This window comes from Amphiura filiformis, chromosome 11 (genome assembly GCF_039555335.1).
Source record: "Amphiura filiformis chromosome 11, Afil_fr2py, whole genome shotgun sequence".
Lineage (NCBI taxonomy): Eukaryota > Metazoa > Echinodermata > Ophiuroidea > Amphilepidida > Amphiuridae > Amphiura > Amphiura filiformis.
Window position 1 is genome coordinate 37,915,951 of NC_092638.1, and position 17,721 is coordinate 37,933,671.

Below are 17,721 nucleotides of genomic sequence, written 5' to 3' on the forward strand. Positions count from 1 at the left end.
GAACTTTATTGACTTGCGCAGTAACAAAAAACGAATAATTCCCCCTATTAAGAGCTGATCATAGTATAAATATATAGAATAACATTAAAGCTATGGTACACTTTTTTATAACAAGAAGTTTATTAGTAGGCCTACATGAATTACCACCGACCTACATCGTACAACCATGTTTTCCAATCATGCCTGAGCATTCCCTTTTAAAGGGTTTTTTATTTTGCTTACCTGGTTTTTTTTAACATAATTCAAGGTTGTGTGAAAAATACCTATTTGTTAAGGGGTTCATATGCTACATAAATGTCATATATTTTTTTTACATAAGTTGTGTAAAAAATTACATAACAATTATGTAGTAAAATACCTAATAGCTGAGGTAAAAAAATCTACATAAATATTTGACCTAAGTATTTTTTTACTTATCTGCTATTTTTGTAAACATAATTCATGGTTATGTAAAAAATACTTATTTGTTTTCGGTACGGTGCCACTTGCTAGACTTTAATCCAGTCCTTGTACGGAGTTTAGGGTTTAGGGTTGGGGTAGGGCAGTCTGGTAATAAGACTAGTATAGAGTTCATATGCTAATAATGTTTTGTATGTGATGGCTCAGCCTACCATGACCGCCACTTTAGTAACATAATAATTAAATAAAGGCATCATTAAATAGACACAATAGTCAAAGGCGATTAAACGATTAAGCTACCCCTCGAAAGCTAAGTTTACTGTTAAACTTCGCTGAAATTGTTCCAAACATGCCATGGCCGAAAAAGACAATGCCAAATCGTGGATAGTGCTGGCTGGAGTAACATTCACTGTGTTTTTCATATTTGGATCTATTAAAAGTCTTGGTGTTTTATTACCAGATTTGACTGATCAACTTGCAAGTGACACATGGATTATTGGCACGTGCATATCATTCTGCGTGTTTCTACTGAGGGTAAAATTCCGGGCCATGCCGTGCCGTGCCGTGCCGTGCCGTGCCGTGCCGGGTAACGAGCCCAGTAGAAACGACTTGGGGTAATCGGTTGCCGTGTCATGCCGGGTCATGTGCTCGCCTTTCGTGATCCACCTCTTGAGGTGGATCATGCCGGGTCAAAGCGTGTAATCTGTGCAGTAGAAACGAGCCGTGTCATCGGTTGCCGGGTCGAGGTCATGCGTGTTGCAAAAATAACGCGATTTATGATGTAGTAGGTTCCTTCTTTCCGATATTATATACACTGGACACATGTGTGACTCGCATGAACTTGATGAAGTAAAATGGATATGACTTTACTTAGTCTAGGCCTACTTTTTTATAGGCCCCCTAGTTAATGAGTTGGTTATATCTTTATAATTAATGAGTTGGTTATATATGAGCTGTAAATTAATTATCATAATAGCCAATTACTAGATCCACTGGTAAATTAATGCAATTTGGATTTTACGAAAATACTAAATTGTGATTGTAGGTCATATGCCATGAGCTGCCATCCGTAGTAGACATTTAAATTTAGGATATAATTAACCGTCAAATCTGTTTTCCGTACTTCCGGTTTACAGGAAAAAAATGCCGTGCATCGTGCGAGACACGGCTTTCTGGTCTCAGTAGAAACAAGCTGGGTAACGGTGGCCGGATTATGATCGGTATTTTGTGCCCGGAAAATAGCGGGTCAAAAAGCCGTACGCCCAGTATAAACACGCTGATTGATGGTAGGATGGGGATACACCGTTGGTAAGCAAAGAAGATTTTCACAGTATTCCAATATACATTATGGACTAATACTGGGTACCCCCTTTAGCCTCCCTGGCCAGGGTTACGGCGAAGACCAACGGCGGATCTAGCGAGCTAGCACCAGCAGTTAGCATCGGTAGTGAAGGCGGATGAGTTACGACCTCCAAAGTCAACGGCAGTCCACTGGCGGATGAACAGAGGAGAAGGGAATTAAATGGTGGTCATCCTTAGTCCACCCTGTAGAAGGCTCAGTATTAATAGCGGTAGAGAGTGTTCATGTAGTTTGGTGTGCTAGGCTATCGGTCGGAAGGTTGTAAGATCATGAGCTTTCTCATTTATCCTCTATCCCACTCATTGTGGCCCTACTATGCAGACACCACAGTGGGTGCATAGCGTAGGTATGGCAGGTGCATTCAAATTTGCCAGTAAACTGCATCATTTTATATATCAAATTAAAGCCCTTGAGTAAAGAAATCCAAAACTGAAAACCTTTTTTTTCATAGCACTTTCCGTAGCAAAGTTACATCTTGTCAAAGATTGACTTTCATCAAAAAGATTCAGCTAGCAAAATTCCCCAAAAGGCATTTCGGTGGTGTTTGTAGATCTTAGTTTCATGTTGAAAGCAGCTTTTTTAATGGAACTGCTATCAAAATTCCTCAAAAATTCCATGTGCGAGTGACTTATCACCATAAAAAATCATATATACTGCGCCAATAAAGTATCCTTACACTTAGAAAAATAATCACAATTTCCAAACTGGACAATATTGGGGTAAATTTGTTTTTTAGTAGACGCCTTATCTAATCCTGCACATTATGACACCACATTGAATCCAACATTGTCCAATGTGACTTCAAGAAGCAAAGTTACAGGCATTTGATTAGACGAAGGTCCAGTTTTAAAAGTGACAAACTGGTCTATTCGAAACTCCACAGACTAGACATCTGGTTTGAGAGTGGTGAATGGCTAATTTTTGCGTTTGGCTTTAATTAAGAACAAAAGGACCAACAGAAAACTGAAACAAAAGAACTGACAAATAAAATGAAAGTTATGAAAAGTACAGAGAAGCAAAAACTGAAATAAAATCTGCTTTAAATAACGCTTCATTGAAGAAGCTGTGTTGTCTCTTTGTTTCGCTTGTTTGAATCTTTTTGCACCTTGTATAGGCCAATTTGTCACTTTTAAAACTGTACCTTCGTCTATTCAATTGCTTGTAACTTTACTTCTTGAGGTCACATTGGATTCGATGTGGTGTCATAATGTGCAGGATTAGATAGTGCATCTATCAAAAAAAATGTACCCCAATATTGTTCAGTTTTGAAATTATGATTATTTTTCCAAGTGTAAGGATATTTTATTGGCGTAGACAACATATTTATGTAGGTTTCCTTCTTAGGCCAGTTCTTTTATATTTCTATGTAAATTATGTATTGTGTTCTAGGCGAATTTGGCTGACTAGCAAATGTGTTAATTAAGGTTTGCCTGGGATACCTACATAGCGTGCCGTGGTTCGGAGAGTCACGTAAAATGGTGGTCCCATGTCATTACATTCCGAGCAATAACAATCCTGCTCAAATATGTCCGCACGTTATAGTCGTGCTATAGCCAAGGCCTTTTCCTGTCACATCATTTTGGTTACTACGAAGCTGGCTTTTCATGTTCACTCAACCTGTAGGCATACAGTTGAAGGCCATCCACTTACATAAATAGTAATAAATAGTAAGAATCAGTGAGTTCACCGAAGTAAATCGTGACCGGTGGGGTCCGCCAAGACCGGCCCCCAGTCTCGGTTCGGTTCCATCTCTGGATAATGTAACAATAAATAATAAAGCGCTATGAAAAAAATGCCAAAGTCCTGTAACCCCCCCCCCCCTAATTTTCCTCAATGCCAAAAACCCATTCCTCTTCATCCACAAATCGACGCCACTGATTACACACAAGGTCAACCATGCAGCACTATAGAAATATACTTGTATTACCCGGTGTATAGTGAACGCGAAAGTCCATTGAGCGCTGATTCCTCGACTGGTCCAATCTGTTTGAGATTTCCCTTCCAAATAATTGTTCAACGAAGCACGGTGATTCCGATGTCAATTACGAAAGCCGCGCCCCAGTTTCAATTCAAATATGGTAGTACAAAGCTTTGCCGTGGGATGTGACGCAAGATCGGATGGGACACTTGTCAACAACTGAGAGGTATTGAGCTCAACTAGCATGCGTCTGATAGACCCATGGTACGCGCAATAATAAAAGGCAGAGGATGATTTTTAAAGCACTTCCCACCACGCCACTGTATTGACTTGCGGTTAGCACAGCTGTGTGAGTGAACACGTTGCATTGACGGGCATGGTTAAATTTGATATATTTACAATAAAAACGCATTCAAAATGCTAGTCGATTTCACATTTTATGTTGCCTACAGAAGGTGTGAATTATCCTTTATGCATACATCACTTTTGTTCTGAAATCGACCAAGTAATAATGACACACGCACAATTCTTAAACAACATCTTTTGCACAGAATTCAATGGGATTTGAAAAGTAAAGTGGCAGTTGAAACTCTAGTGATAACACGTTTGCAGTGCATGATGGGGCTTCCTTAAATCATCCTCTGAATAAAAGGCAACTACTCGACTCGGACTTAAGCCTATTGTCCATATTGCGTATATTATTGCGTGCGGTTTGCAAATGTTTGCACATTATTTAGAGCTATTTAGCTAGGAAAGCCTCTTCAAATATCCCCGCTGCCAAGCTGCGTTGATTGGTCGGATACAATATCGTTGTTTTAGTCGCTTACACAAACGTTAATGTAGTGAGAACACGGACGTGGTATGTAGAAAGTGCGCCTGACCCAGGATCGGTAAAAGTGAACTCCCACAAAATGCTGGGAGCTGGAAGGCAAATTGCTTTACAGACTGGGAGGGTCCATGTATTTGGTTGATTTTTAATGCTATGTAATCTACATTACCAGTCGTTCTCCATGGACCCGAGGGAGGGTCTAGGGTCCGTCCATCTATTTAAATATAAAACCAGTTATGTCATTTACCATAGAAATTCTAATGCCTTAATAAGTCCCTGGCAACAGAGTACAATAAGTAGGACTAAATATCATAATAGTTAATCACTGGATTCTCATAGTTAATCACTGGAATCTCATGTACCAGAAGAGCAATATCTGGACATGTAAAAGTTGCAGGCCTTTTCGTAAAGAGCAGGGGATCAGCATGGGCATGTTGTCTGTCACACTCAGGATTGAGGTCAACTTGCGCTGCCCTTTGGGGCTTGGCAGCATATCGACCCGTGGCGCGCTTTGAGGAATCTGAGTATTCAGAAAGCGTGGATAAATGCCGTTTTATTATTATTATTTATTATTATTATTATTATGAAATCTGACTTTTATTAGTTAGTTAAACCAGAGGAGATGTGAAAAGAGGAGATCGCTCGAACTTATAACCCGATTCATAGTGCACTTACGTCCACGGTGAATTCACGGTGACCTTTCCAGCCATAGACCCGCTTATTGAAGATTAAACCGATTATGCAGTACTAAACCATTATATAGTAATCTATTTTCCAATGCAAATTTATTACCACCTGATAATATTGATCCAATGAGCGACCGAATTGTCCGCTACGGACGACTAATCCAATCGATAATGACTCTATTGACATGTACCAGCTGAGCTACACTGACCAAGTTTTGGGATATTTTTCACTGGTTTGCAGCTGTTTGCTGTCATTACTCATCAAGGCAGACGACCGTTATTATAAGGACTATGCCAATTATTTAAAGATTGACATGTAGAGAATAAGCCATAATTGATTGACAGAAAGTACTAAATTTGTACCTATGACGGTTTTATGACACCAATCTTCAAAATACGATCAAAAATGGCTGCCCGGTGAAGTAAAATGTGCATTGGAATAACACGGCGTTTTTGGATAGATGATAGGATTTCTTTTTAATAAAAATGTATGTTCCCCCGTTATTAAAGCTTGTATCGGGTTGAAGATTCAGATATTTGCAAAAGAATAAGTAATTGAAACATAGAGAAAGTACTAAAATCATAGCTTTTATACTTTTTGATATATGATACTAACTAGTTCGTCCCCAAATAGCTACAACACAGCGCTACCAGTAGGGTTCAATTGCCTATTGTGAGTGCCCCTGTGTTGTGTGCATACATGTAGTTAACAATAACTGCATGATGTGCCCAAAGTTAATCCCATTCACTTTTCTTTGTTTGGCGTATTTAAAACACCACTTGAATCTTCCTTCCTTTACGGGTACGCTCGACTGTACATCGTTAAAAGTATATCGTTAAATTCCCAATCTGGTAGTCAAATCATACCTTTTTCCTTAAAAACAAAACAAAAACTAACCTGGGTGACCATGACTTTAAACCAGTGAAAAAGCATTATATATCGCAACTCCCATAAAAAGAAATCAAAACTAGATGGCACAGCTGTGTTTGAGCAAACACGAATATCTATGCCCGTGACTTCCACCCTAACACCCCTTATCCGGACACCTAAAATATTAAATTAAAAATCAAGGAATACCCCTTTAGTTGCATTTGCTGTGTAAATGCTTGAGGGCGTTCTTCCTTAAATAATGCAATAAACATGTGCCATGCAAAAAAATGTTAAAAAGAAAATATCTGATTACCCCTTTAAGCCCAAAACGGATTGTCCCTTTAAGCGATTAACCCCCTTAATCCATCCTGATACCCCGTAATATGCTCAATGCTAAAGGGACGATCAGTGTACCGACTAAAAAATTCAAAAAAAATTAATAAATAAATAAAATAAAATAAAAATCAAGGAATACCCCTTTAATTGCATTTGCTGTGTAAACGCTTGAGGGCGCTCGTCCTTAAATAATGCAATAAAGGCAATAAACATGTTCCATGCAAAAGAAAATGATAAAAATCTGATTACTCCTTTAAACCCAAAAAGAAGTGTCCCTTTAAGCGGTTAATACAAAGGAATATTGTATACTCCATGCCGCCCACACCATTTCCTTTTCAGGAATTTTATCAATATTGATTGTGGCCGGATTAAAAGTATAGGAATACACACATCTCCTATTGTGTTATATAGAATGGTGATGATGAAAAGAGAATTCCTGTATTTAAAGTGGTACACATATTCCTTTGTTTAGACTATGAACTTAGACCTCTGGGGTCGTGGCTACAATAGGTTACATCTAGAGGTCATGGACCATCATTATACTAAGTATGAACCCTGAACGCCAAGTAGTACAAATGCTGCGTTTCATGTGTAGATGTTGGTGATACAAAACCAATCAAGCAGCATCCTTACAGAGTCAATCCATTGAAAATGGAACATCTCAAAAATGAGATCAATTTTTATATGCCAGATAATGATATCATAGAACCTAGTAGTAGTGAATGGAGTTCACCATGTATTCTTGTTACCAAGCCTGATGGTTCATACAGATTAGTTCATTCATTCATTGTATTTTATTAAGTACGTAGGCCTCCAGCCCATAGTACAAAGCAAACAATAATTACACGGTGACAGACATTATTTACATGCATATGAAAGAAAAATCAACAATTTAGATTAATAGAGAAACATTATGTATTACAGATTAGTAATAGTAGCAGATATGAGAGCTCCAAATGTTCATTCAAAGACAGACTCGTATCCTATTCCAAGAATTAATGATTGCATTGACAAAATTGGGAATACAAAATTTGTCAGCAAATTTTATCTTTTGAAACGGTACTGACAGGTTCCACTCACAGACCTGCTTTTTGTACACCATTTGGTCTTTAGCAGTACAAAGTTATGCCATTCAGTTTGAAAAACGCGCCAGCCACTTTCCAGAGAATGGTGAACCAAATTGTGGCAGACATAGAGGGATGTCATATGTAGATGATTTGATTGTCTAGCTATTTACAGATAAAACATTCATACCATTTCACCAGTTTATTGCCTGCAAAAAAGAATGGAAATCAATATGAGTAAGTTGCCCAATAAGAAAAACCCATTCAACGTCAAAGAGTGTACCATCACGACAGTATGCAATATGAGCCAAACCACTGAAAACTTCTGTTCTGATAGATTTATTTAAAGTTGACAAATGTGACCTGCCAAAATTACCCATGCCGGCCAAAGTTACCCCGGGGCTCTTTACGGTATTGACTCCAGGATCCACAGGCCATACCATTAAGGGACACACCATTAGATTCTCAGGGGGGACATGGGAGTTTGGGTCAGGTAGAATTTTTTTTTCGCCGCAATTTTAGTACAATTTTTATACAAAGTTGGTTGGGGGAAATTTTTTTTTACTCATCAGTGAGGCAAAAAAAAATTTTTTCGTCTCACTATTGGGCGAAGTTTTTTTTTTCGTCTCACTAGTGGGCGAAGTTTTTTTTTTTTAAAAACTCCCATGCCCCCCTGGAAATCTAATGGTGCGCCCCTAACTGGGTATTTGTCGGATTGATTGTGTCATGAACAATAATTTGATTCATTTTTCAGATGTTGAAACTTGAACCCTGTACGAAATGTTAATGACACTTTGCTATTTACCCATTAACTTGTAAATCAATCATCCTTGAGATACGAGGGCATTGATTTTACGGTCATAAAGTGGATCTCATAATTTTATTATTATCAATGCTAAAAAATTTCATTTGAATTAATTTTTAGCCATACAAATTAATTAAATTTTGCCTTATTCATGCTCCAAATAATCTGCGAATTTCGCCAGGGAGAATTGCCTCACCCCTACACACCAACCCCGGAAAATACGACACTTGTGTCAGTCGCAAGGACGGTTTATCTAATCTAAATATGTCCAGGCGGCATAGGACACGCAACACGTGACGTTCGAGGCTGGCGAAAATACAAGGCCGACAGCCCCATTCAAAATACACGGTTAGCAGTTACAAATTGAAAAACAACATACTTACAGTGGGGTACTTATTATAGTATTATTATTATTCGAATACTTACTCGAACCCCAACGGTTTTAGAGTAAGACAATTTTGCTTTGACACCACATAACAAATTTAGAATTGTTTGTGAAGATTTCATGATTATGTGTTAATCCAATGGCGACGTCAAAAATAGCGATATCGCGTCCAACTACACATCCAACATCATCTGAATAACACGCTAACACCCCGCCGCCAACGGCCAATACGCGTAGCGAACAAGGAACAAAGTCGGATGATATATGGCATTGTACAGAGAATTTCCCGTATGACTTTGTCATGAGATAGCAAGATAACGGGGCGGTTATTATCTCAAATAACCTGATATACATGAAGATAGATTATTAAAGTATGAATTTCTGCAGTTGATTCTTGTATTGGACTCTTATTATGACTGTGAGGGCAAATTTTTGGAAAAGTTTAAGAAGTGGTGACGTCATAGTGGGTCATACCATTGTTTTACGATTTTTTTTGCAACGGGGGAACCACGCACATATATTTGAGCTACGCATCCCCCATGGAAAAAGGATCGGATTTTCGCCATCCAACGTCGTTTTCGGAATAAGGGGTAAATGTTCCACTGTTTTGACATTAATGCTCTGTTTTTGGAACTCAACGCTCATCGCCATTTAGGCCTAGGGTCATAAATGGACTACGATCTTTTTTCAGGATGTACCTTTATTTTTTTCAAAACCAAATTATTGGCATATTTGTAATACTTACACATGTTCCAACTTAGATCTACGAGCAAACTGTCCAATTCCCCCTATTTGTAGTAAAACGGGATGATTTTCTGTTGATCCGACATATTATCATAATTTTTAGATTATGATAATATGTCGGAACGATCTGAAATCGTAGTCTCCTACAAAGCCAGTTTGGATGCGCTCCCTCCACATGTGGAGGGAGCGTAACCAAAATGGCTGCGTATGAGACTAACTCTGTGGCCGCACTCGCCGTCCTAATCCAAATAGTGCGAGATATTTCGAGTGATGAAGTTTATGATGTTGTTTCTTTGCAAATTCCCAATGTTTTTCGCGTCCAAATGTATTGGGAACTTTCATAATGATTGCATATTATCATTTTGGAAGAAAAAAAGAAAAATCTAAGGGGAAATATATTTTGTTTTCTTTTTTTTCTGAAACGGTACAAAAAAGAGTTAAAAACTAAAATTTTCCGTTCAATACGGGAATTTGCAGCATTGTCGTCAGGTCTGTTTTTCCATGGTTTTGCTTTCGATATTGGCTATTGCCATAATTTACACACAAAAATCAATCATGAACGATAAAGACGAACATAAAAAAAACTGGTTGTGGTGAGTGGTAGGCCTATATAAATAATATGAAAACTAATGTCACAATTTAGTATCGGAACGTGTACTAGTGGAGCTTGGTTGTGCGAATGCTGTCGTTTTTTCACAAAGCAGCATAAAGGGGACGATAGTTGATATTATTATGTAATTTTAAAGACAAGCCATATCCAAAACCAATAGGGTTACCCCCCCTTTAAATGGAGTGTTTTGAACAATTTTATTCCCTTTAGATAATTTATTATTGCTAATATTATTTAATATGTAAACATTACTTTATCTTCATTTTCTATGGGGTGTGTGAACCTGGGGATGGGGTGGTCGTAAGGGGGGATTGGCGGTGGTGCATTTTTTTTCCTTACACCATGCTTGCACACAATTGTATGAACTTCACTTCGCTGCAAAAATGCTGCCTACCAAACCTAATACCCTTGAACATAGCCGCCATGGCTACAGAGCTATGTGCTCTGTAGCAAAGGCGTACCTGTACGCCCTAATATCCCCAAACCAAGTCATGTAGTCACGACAGGCCCAAAAACCATTGCACATCTGGGGTTTCCAGTATTAAGGTAATCCTATTGTTTTTTTGTTTTTTTTTACTTTTCAGGCCTCTTAACCAATACCTTATTAGTGAGATTTGGTCCTCGAGTTGTAGCGGTTGGATGTGGTATTATCTCAAATGTCGGCTTGATAGTTTGCGCATGTGCAGATAATGTATACGTATTCGTGATTGGAATACTGCTAGCAGGTAATGATTTTTAGTTTGCATGTGCAAGGAGGCGGTAGAAGTTACTAAAATATTAGTCATGTGCAGTACAGTCTAGCGATCGCAAAAGTAGGCTACCACATACAACAATAATTGTCTACTTGTGAAATTAATGTGAAGGCAGTAGGCAGTACAAGCTGCAAATATAGTTACCCCGAGTATGTTATTTTGCTAAAATACCTCAAAATCTATGCATCAAATTTAAAACTGAAATAGGAACTAGACATTGTGCTCACAGAGCACGGCCCTTAGCCAGTGATGTTGATCTTTTATGACCTTTGACCTAGAGTTGTTCATGTGACATTTGTACCACCAGCCTATGGTTCATGATGGTGACGACATTGTAGGTCCACTATGTAATTAACGGGAGCAGCAACATTTTGATAAAGTAAGTATTTGGTAAAAGAAAGAAAGAATGAAAGAAGAAGAATCGGATAGAAAAACAGGACCTTGGAAGGCTTTGTGAAGATTGTTTACCTATTCTTACTATAATGTATACTTTAAAATACACATATTGTGGACTGATCAGCCCAATTATACATGGCGCATTGAACCACAATGGGCTTGTAGTAGGTATGTCACAGTGGCTGCACAATAATTCTGCCACACTGTGCATGCAAGCATAACAGTGAATTGAAAAGCGCGCGCTTCAAAGTTGACCAATTTTAGAAAACATCATGTCAAAAAATGAATTTCCTCGCAATGCTTCATTTATCCAAAATGTTTGAATTTTTAATATATGGTGTGTGAAGCCTTTCCGAGGCTACCATCAGGTCCGCAAAAATTAAATATTGTTTTGTTTAAGAGCTACTGCCTGTTTTATGGATTTTTGAAGATCGCTCATAAATCAGTAAATATAGGCCTATTGAAGCAAAGGAACTACCACCATTTAGCTGAAATACTAATCTTTCTTAGCATGTAAATTAATTCCGTCGACAACAAATGAAACACTTCCCTAAAACCAGTTGAAGCAAAACATTAATCAATGTTTTTTAGGGAGTAATTTTCCAAACCACAATAGCTCTAAGCCATTGTGTGTGTCCAAGGCCATACTATTTTTTGTATACGCGGTACAGTAAATTGCTGTTCACTTTACCGATTGTCCTCCCGTGTTAATCCAGATGACAAAATGTTAATTTAAAGTCTCATTGCAACTGAATTTTAATTTTTACTTTTCGGACTTGGCTTTGTGTAATGGTGACACATACCATGTTTACAGTAAAAATGAAAATTATATTCTAGACACCGTCAAAATGTCAAACTTTTTATTTTTTTTGTATTGTTTTTAAATAATTAACTGCAGTTCATTTATTCAACCTCATAACAGGATCATACTTAAAAAAATTATGATGAATGAACAGACGTTCATTAAATATTGAAAAAAACCTAAAATTACTCATGCCTAATTTGCATAATAATAGCATAAATACATAATTAGCTGTAATTACCTAATTTGCATAATTAATTACTTTTTGTGTATTTTTTGTTATCAATTGAAAGAACGTTGTATACATATGTGTGCAAAAAACCCGCACCTTTATATCATGTACGGTTTTCTATTGGCATCAATTTTGCATATTAATTAGCTGAACTTAGTCATTTTTGAGATTTAATTTGTCTGCAGATTGGCCGAAATTGCTAAAATAGTATATTTGGTTAATTTATTATGATTATTCAATGGTAGATTTTTTAATTTTGTTTTCTGTAACGAAGTCAGGAAAGATGGGCATTTAACATGTGATATTTAAATTAACGCTGCTTTTTGAAGCAAGCGTCCAAATATACCTTCAAAATCTCGAAATGAGCCAATTTTGTCATTACAGTCATTTGTGGCAGGATTTCATTCCATCTACGAGCATCTTTAAATTGACACTACGTCACAATGCATTGACCGATTTCAATTCTGTTTTTTGATTTTTGATGCTTTAATAAAGCTCAATAATGTAGGAACATTAAATAACGTGTTTCTGCTGCGATTATTTTTGAGGTGATATGCCTACTTGTAGGGACTCTATATCTTTGCTGTACGGATGACATATTTGGGTGCAAATCTATCATGGGGAGGGGGAGGTCATAGTCAATTTTAGTGAAAATTACGTTTTTGACTATTGACCGTATTGACCGTAAGTGGATGAAATTTGACCGCAAATGATCACGTGACATTTGTGGCACCACCAAATGGTCCTAGTGACCAACTATGGTCATTATGGCTGATAGCATATGGCTACAATGGCCGATTTAAGGTATTTGGTCACATACCGGAAATGACCACTAAATGACCTTTGACCCCAATTCTGTGTACAACTTTTAGACACTGGCTATAGACGATGCATGTGTGCAAGTAATGTCACGGTACTATGTAATAAGGGGAAGGATTTGCATTTTAAAGGCAGTGTCCGGCAAGCTTAATTTTTTCTGCAACCATAATGGGCCGCAATATATAACTAACCGCATAGTCCGAGGGAAGTTCCATTATTGTTAGGGTTAGGGTCTCAGGGTTAGGGTCTTAGGGTTAGGATCTTAGGGTTAGGGTTAGGATTAGGGTTTATGGCTAGGGTTAGGGTTTAAGGTTAGGGTTTAGGGTTAGGGTTAGGGTTAGGATTAGGGTTAGGGTTAGGATTAGGGTTATGGTTAGGGTAAGGTTTAGGGTTAGGGTTGAGGGTTAGGGTTAGGGTTGGTGTTAGGGTTAGGATTAGGAGATGATATACGTATTTATAGCACTAATATACTAGTAATAGTGTATTGTGTGTATACACTTTATTGCGTAATCAATAAGTATGATAAACACCTTTCTGGCACAACGACCCATAGCACAGTGGTGTAGGCATTAGACTTTGAACACATAGGTAAACCGTTGTAGAATTTTAATTCTAGTAAATTTCTTTTTATTTTATTAAGTAAGAGGAAATAATAATGGCAATACACCCGTGTCATATATGATCTCATACTTACATGTATGTTGGCCTACTATGTGTTATCGTATTGCGGCCCATTATGGTTGCAGAAAGAAATAACGCGTCCGGCAATCACAACATTATGTCTTATATGTTGGAAAAATAATTATCAAGCACGAATCACATGGTTTTATTTAAAACAAACTCATATTAACCATAAAAACTAATAAAAACAGCAACCTCTCAACACGTGATATTCAAAATTCCCGCGCCGAAATTTTCTATTCTAGAGCAATGACGTCATGGTTATTTGTGCTCATTTGTCGTCAGGCTTCATTGAATTATTAGGACGTCATTGCTCTAGACAATATTATACGGTTGGTAGAAGAATCAGAACCTGACAGAAACAGGACCTTAGCCAAATGCCATTTGGCTAAGATAACAATGGTTTTGTTCTGCAAATTGTGATGCCTCATTGTCTGAATTGACCCTTTGAGGTAAATGATGCCAATTCAAAAGTTGCACCTAAAACCATTAAAAATGTTGCCTTTGTTGCTAGAGTGCCTGGTCAATACGTTGATGTGGACACTTCAATGGTACATTGACTTGAGTTGCTTTTGAGAATGCATCGTTTTTCATTCAAGGAGTCACCATGGCAACAAATTGTGAGTTATCCTGACAAATAAGGTTAAAGGTGTCAAAATATGCAGACCTGGGTTGTTTTGGCTTCGGTTTTGTTTAGGCTTTAAAAAAATGTTTGATTGGCGTAACATAAATAAAACAAGAAATGTCTTTAAAAGACAACGCCATAGATGAAGATAATGTTTCATAATTTTCCATTGCAAGTACTTGGAATGCTAGTAAATTTGAATGTTTGGCACAAATAACCGGGTGCGAAATATTGGCATTTATTGGTAAATACCACCAATGACATACTAGGAAATACTCCAAATTTTCATATCGAAAGCTGAATTGAAAAATGTGCTAAATAGGTCTACATTTAATTCATACTTGTAACAAACGGCTCAATTGAAATCACATCCTCTGAGTTTTACAACAATCCAACAATCTATATTCAGACAACCTTAAGAATGTTTGCTGCTTAAGGGATTTCATATCAACCAAGTTTCAGGACAATCCAACTATCTATTATCAGTAACTGTTAACCTTGATATGAGTAGCTGGGAGGAAACGCCGACGATCAATTGAAAATGTTGACCTTTTATATTGAAGATATGGATTTTTTTCACCAAAAGACCGATTTTTTTTTTGTGTTTTGGAAAAAATCCATATCTTCAATACGAAAGGTCAAAATGTTCAATTGATCGTTGGCTTTTCATCCCACCTAAATACACTTTAAGTATAAATCATCATATTTATAAAGTTTACTTCGAGTAGGCCTACTGTTAAATATCCAAAATATAAATGTTTAATCATTTGCCATAAAATGTGTATTACATTGCGAATTTCAAAAAATCAATTATTTGATATCAGAAGGACATTCTTCGTATTCATAATGCAATGCGATATGTCTTATGTGCTCTAATGTCCCACAATAAATACTGTCCAAACGTTCATACCCCATCCCTTAAACAGTTAGCTCCTGTTAAAAATATTAAGTATTGGTGTTTGTTACAGTACTAGTAATTATTGAAATAATAAAACTTGAATGAATTGGTTGACCATCCCAATGAGTGACTATTTTCATGTAAATAAAGCTACAAAACTCAAAATCTCTCTTTGTTGCAGTTCACTTTCATTTACTTTTTAACAACATTTATGTGGGTAAAAATCTTCAGATAATACCATTTTAACTATGATTTACTTAAGTTGAGTGACCATTTTATATGTGGTGTGATCAAGCAAAATCAGTCTGAAGTCGGGCATATTTAATTTTCAGTTTTCTATATGATTCATGAAAAACCTGCTTTTCTGGGGAACGAATCTCAGTTAGGCTCTACCGCATGTTGAAAAACCGCGGGGGAATCCCACTTAGGCTCTTTCTGTTAGTTACTTCCTGGGATCCCAGCGGTGTGTACGATAGTCTGGTCTGGAGTTAATGTTGACGCAGCAGCGTTAGAGACTACAGTGAATCGAGTCATACGCAATTACTTTGTTTACATATTTATTCCTGTCACTGGCATTTAGTTGTATTTTTCAGTTAGCGTCCAAGTTCGCAGAAAATATTTCACGAGTGGTAGTGTTCACAGAATATTTTTAGAACTTCAGAAAAAATGATATTAAAGATAAGGATGTTTTAAATTATTTTTCCCGTCTTGATTTTTTTCTGCGACCGGGGATTTCGTAGCCCTGATTTTTATGATGACACGAATGTCACAACAAGAATGAAGCACTAGAGGGCCTTATATTTATACACAAATACGGCTATACCCGCATTTTATCGGTGTACACAAACTTACAGTCCTTATTTTAGACTTAAAGTAAAGAAATTGTAAAAAGTTACCCAATTGGGCGGAAAATGTGAAAAACTGAAAATCCAATTCACAAGCTTTATTTTAATGTAGGTTGCACTCCCGTACCACTTAAAATAAAGAAATTGTAAAAAGTGCCTGATTTTGAGGTTTGAACTAACTGAATCCTTGTGAACAACCATGTCCCAGCACATCCCTTTTTAAAGGGATTTTTATTCTTTGATGTACCACCATGTATAGACAGATATGTAACAGAATGGTCAACTGCATATCCGTCAATACACGCTTTTTCAATGGGAAATGAACTTTGCTGCTTGAATGATGTCACGATGAGGTTAGCATTTATTCCGTATTGAAAAGCGTGTACTGACGCGACGGCGATGCAGTCGACCGGCCTCGTAACTAGAGCTACTGTGCTTCAAGAAGCACAGAAATCAGGTGGCCGCTGATATGGTTTTTGGCCGAAATTGGGTTAAGCGCCTGGCACTAGTAGCATTTTAAAGATTTTCACATAATGACCTTTACTAACCCCTACATGACCTTCCACCCCTAACTGTGTACAACTTAGAAGAAGCTTGGGTCAGTGCTTCTTGTGGCCAAGTTTGATCGAGATTGATGCAAGCGTCTACACTAGTAGCATTTTAAAAGATGATTTGACGAAAGAATCGGAAGAATTGGAAGAATCAGATTTACCTGCTCAACAATATATCAGTGTGGCATTTCATGCCACCTAATGAGCAAAAATTATAATGAGCAGAAATTTGTCTCTTTTCAGGTTTTCTACTGATGCAAGAAAACACCATGTTAGGTGTGCTGCCATATTACTTTGATAAATACTTCCAAATAGCTGTCAGCATATACTGTTGTGGAACCGCAATAGGAATCATAATCATGCCGATGTTGACGGGTGAGTTGCTCTTCATTTACGGATGGCGTGGTGCACTATTACTGATATGTGGAATTGGTTTACATGCCATACCAGCTGGTGCTCTATTACATTCAAAAACACCTAAAAAACTGAACCAAATAGAAACTTTACCGTTGATTAACAAATCAATCGATGTCGCCGATTTGAAAATGAAAAACATTGATGACTCAACAAAGACGTCGCACAAGATTCTAAGTTTGCTGAGAAATAAGCCATTCTGGGCTCGTGTGTTGGTGCCTGGATTTGTGTATGGGTACGTGTTCAACGGATGGCTGATTTATATTGTGTCCTTTGCTGTTGCAAACGGAGCATCTTCAAAAGAATCATCAATAGTGGCAAGCTGTGGTGGAATTGGTGTGCTTATAATCAGAATGAGTCTTCCATTCCTGAATAAGAGATTGACTTATAAACATATCATGTACTCGGCATCATGTTTGGGAGCTGTGGCGCTAATTTTAACGACTATATTCACCAGTCTTGTGGGAATGAGCCTGGCGTCCATTTTGTTTGGTATCGCAATAGGCGCTCTTGGAGGTGAAATCTATATTATTACTAAGGATGTCGCAGGTGAAGATCAGTACTATAATGTGGTGCCTTGTTTCATTTATTCACTGGATTTGCTGCAATAGCAAGTGGTATCATTACAGGTAAAAAAAGTACAAACAAAATATATTTTGCAGATGCTCTTGATTGGAATATTTTGCTTAAACATCAACA

The 17,721-nt window shown here is 37.4% G+C and overlaps 1 protein-coding gene across 1 annotated transcript in view; it reads left to right on the forward strand.

Annotated features, from left to right (window-relative positions):
• Window positions 1-1,682: 1,682 nt before the first annotated feature.
• LOC140164813 (uncharacterized) overlaps window positions 1,683-17,721 on the forward strand; it is an 18,327-nt gene continuing 2,288 nt past the window's right edge. Inside the window, exons 1-3 of the mRNA XM_072188183.1 lie at window positions 1,683-1,707; window positions 10,592-10,732; window positions 16,852-16,983. Coding sequence (XP_072044284.1) covers window positions 1,683-1,707; window positions 10,592-10,732; window positions 16,852-16,983 — 298 coding nt within the window. The remainder of the gene's footprint in view (window positions 1,708-10,591; window positions 10,733-16,851; window positions 16,984-17,721) is intronic.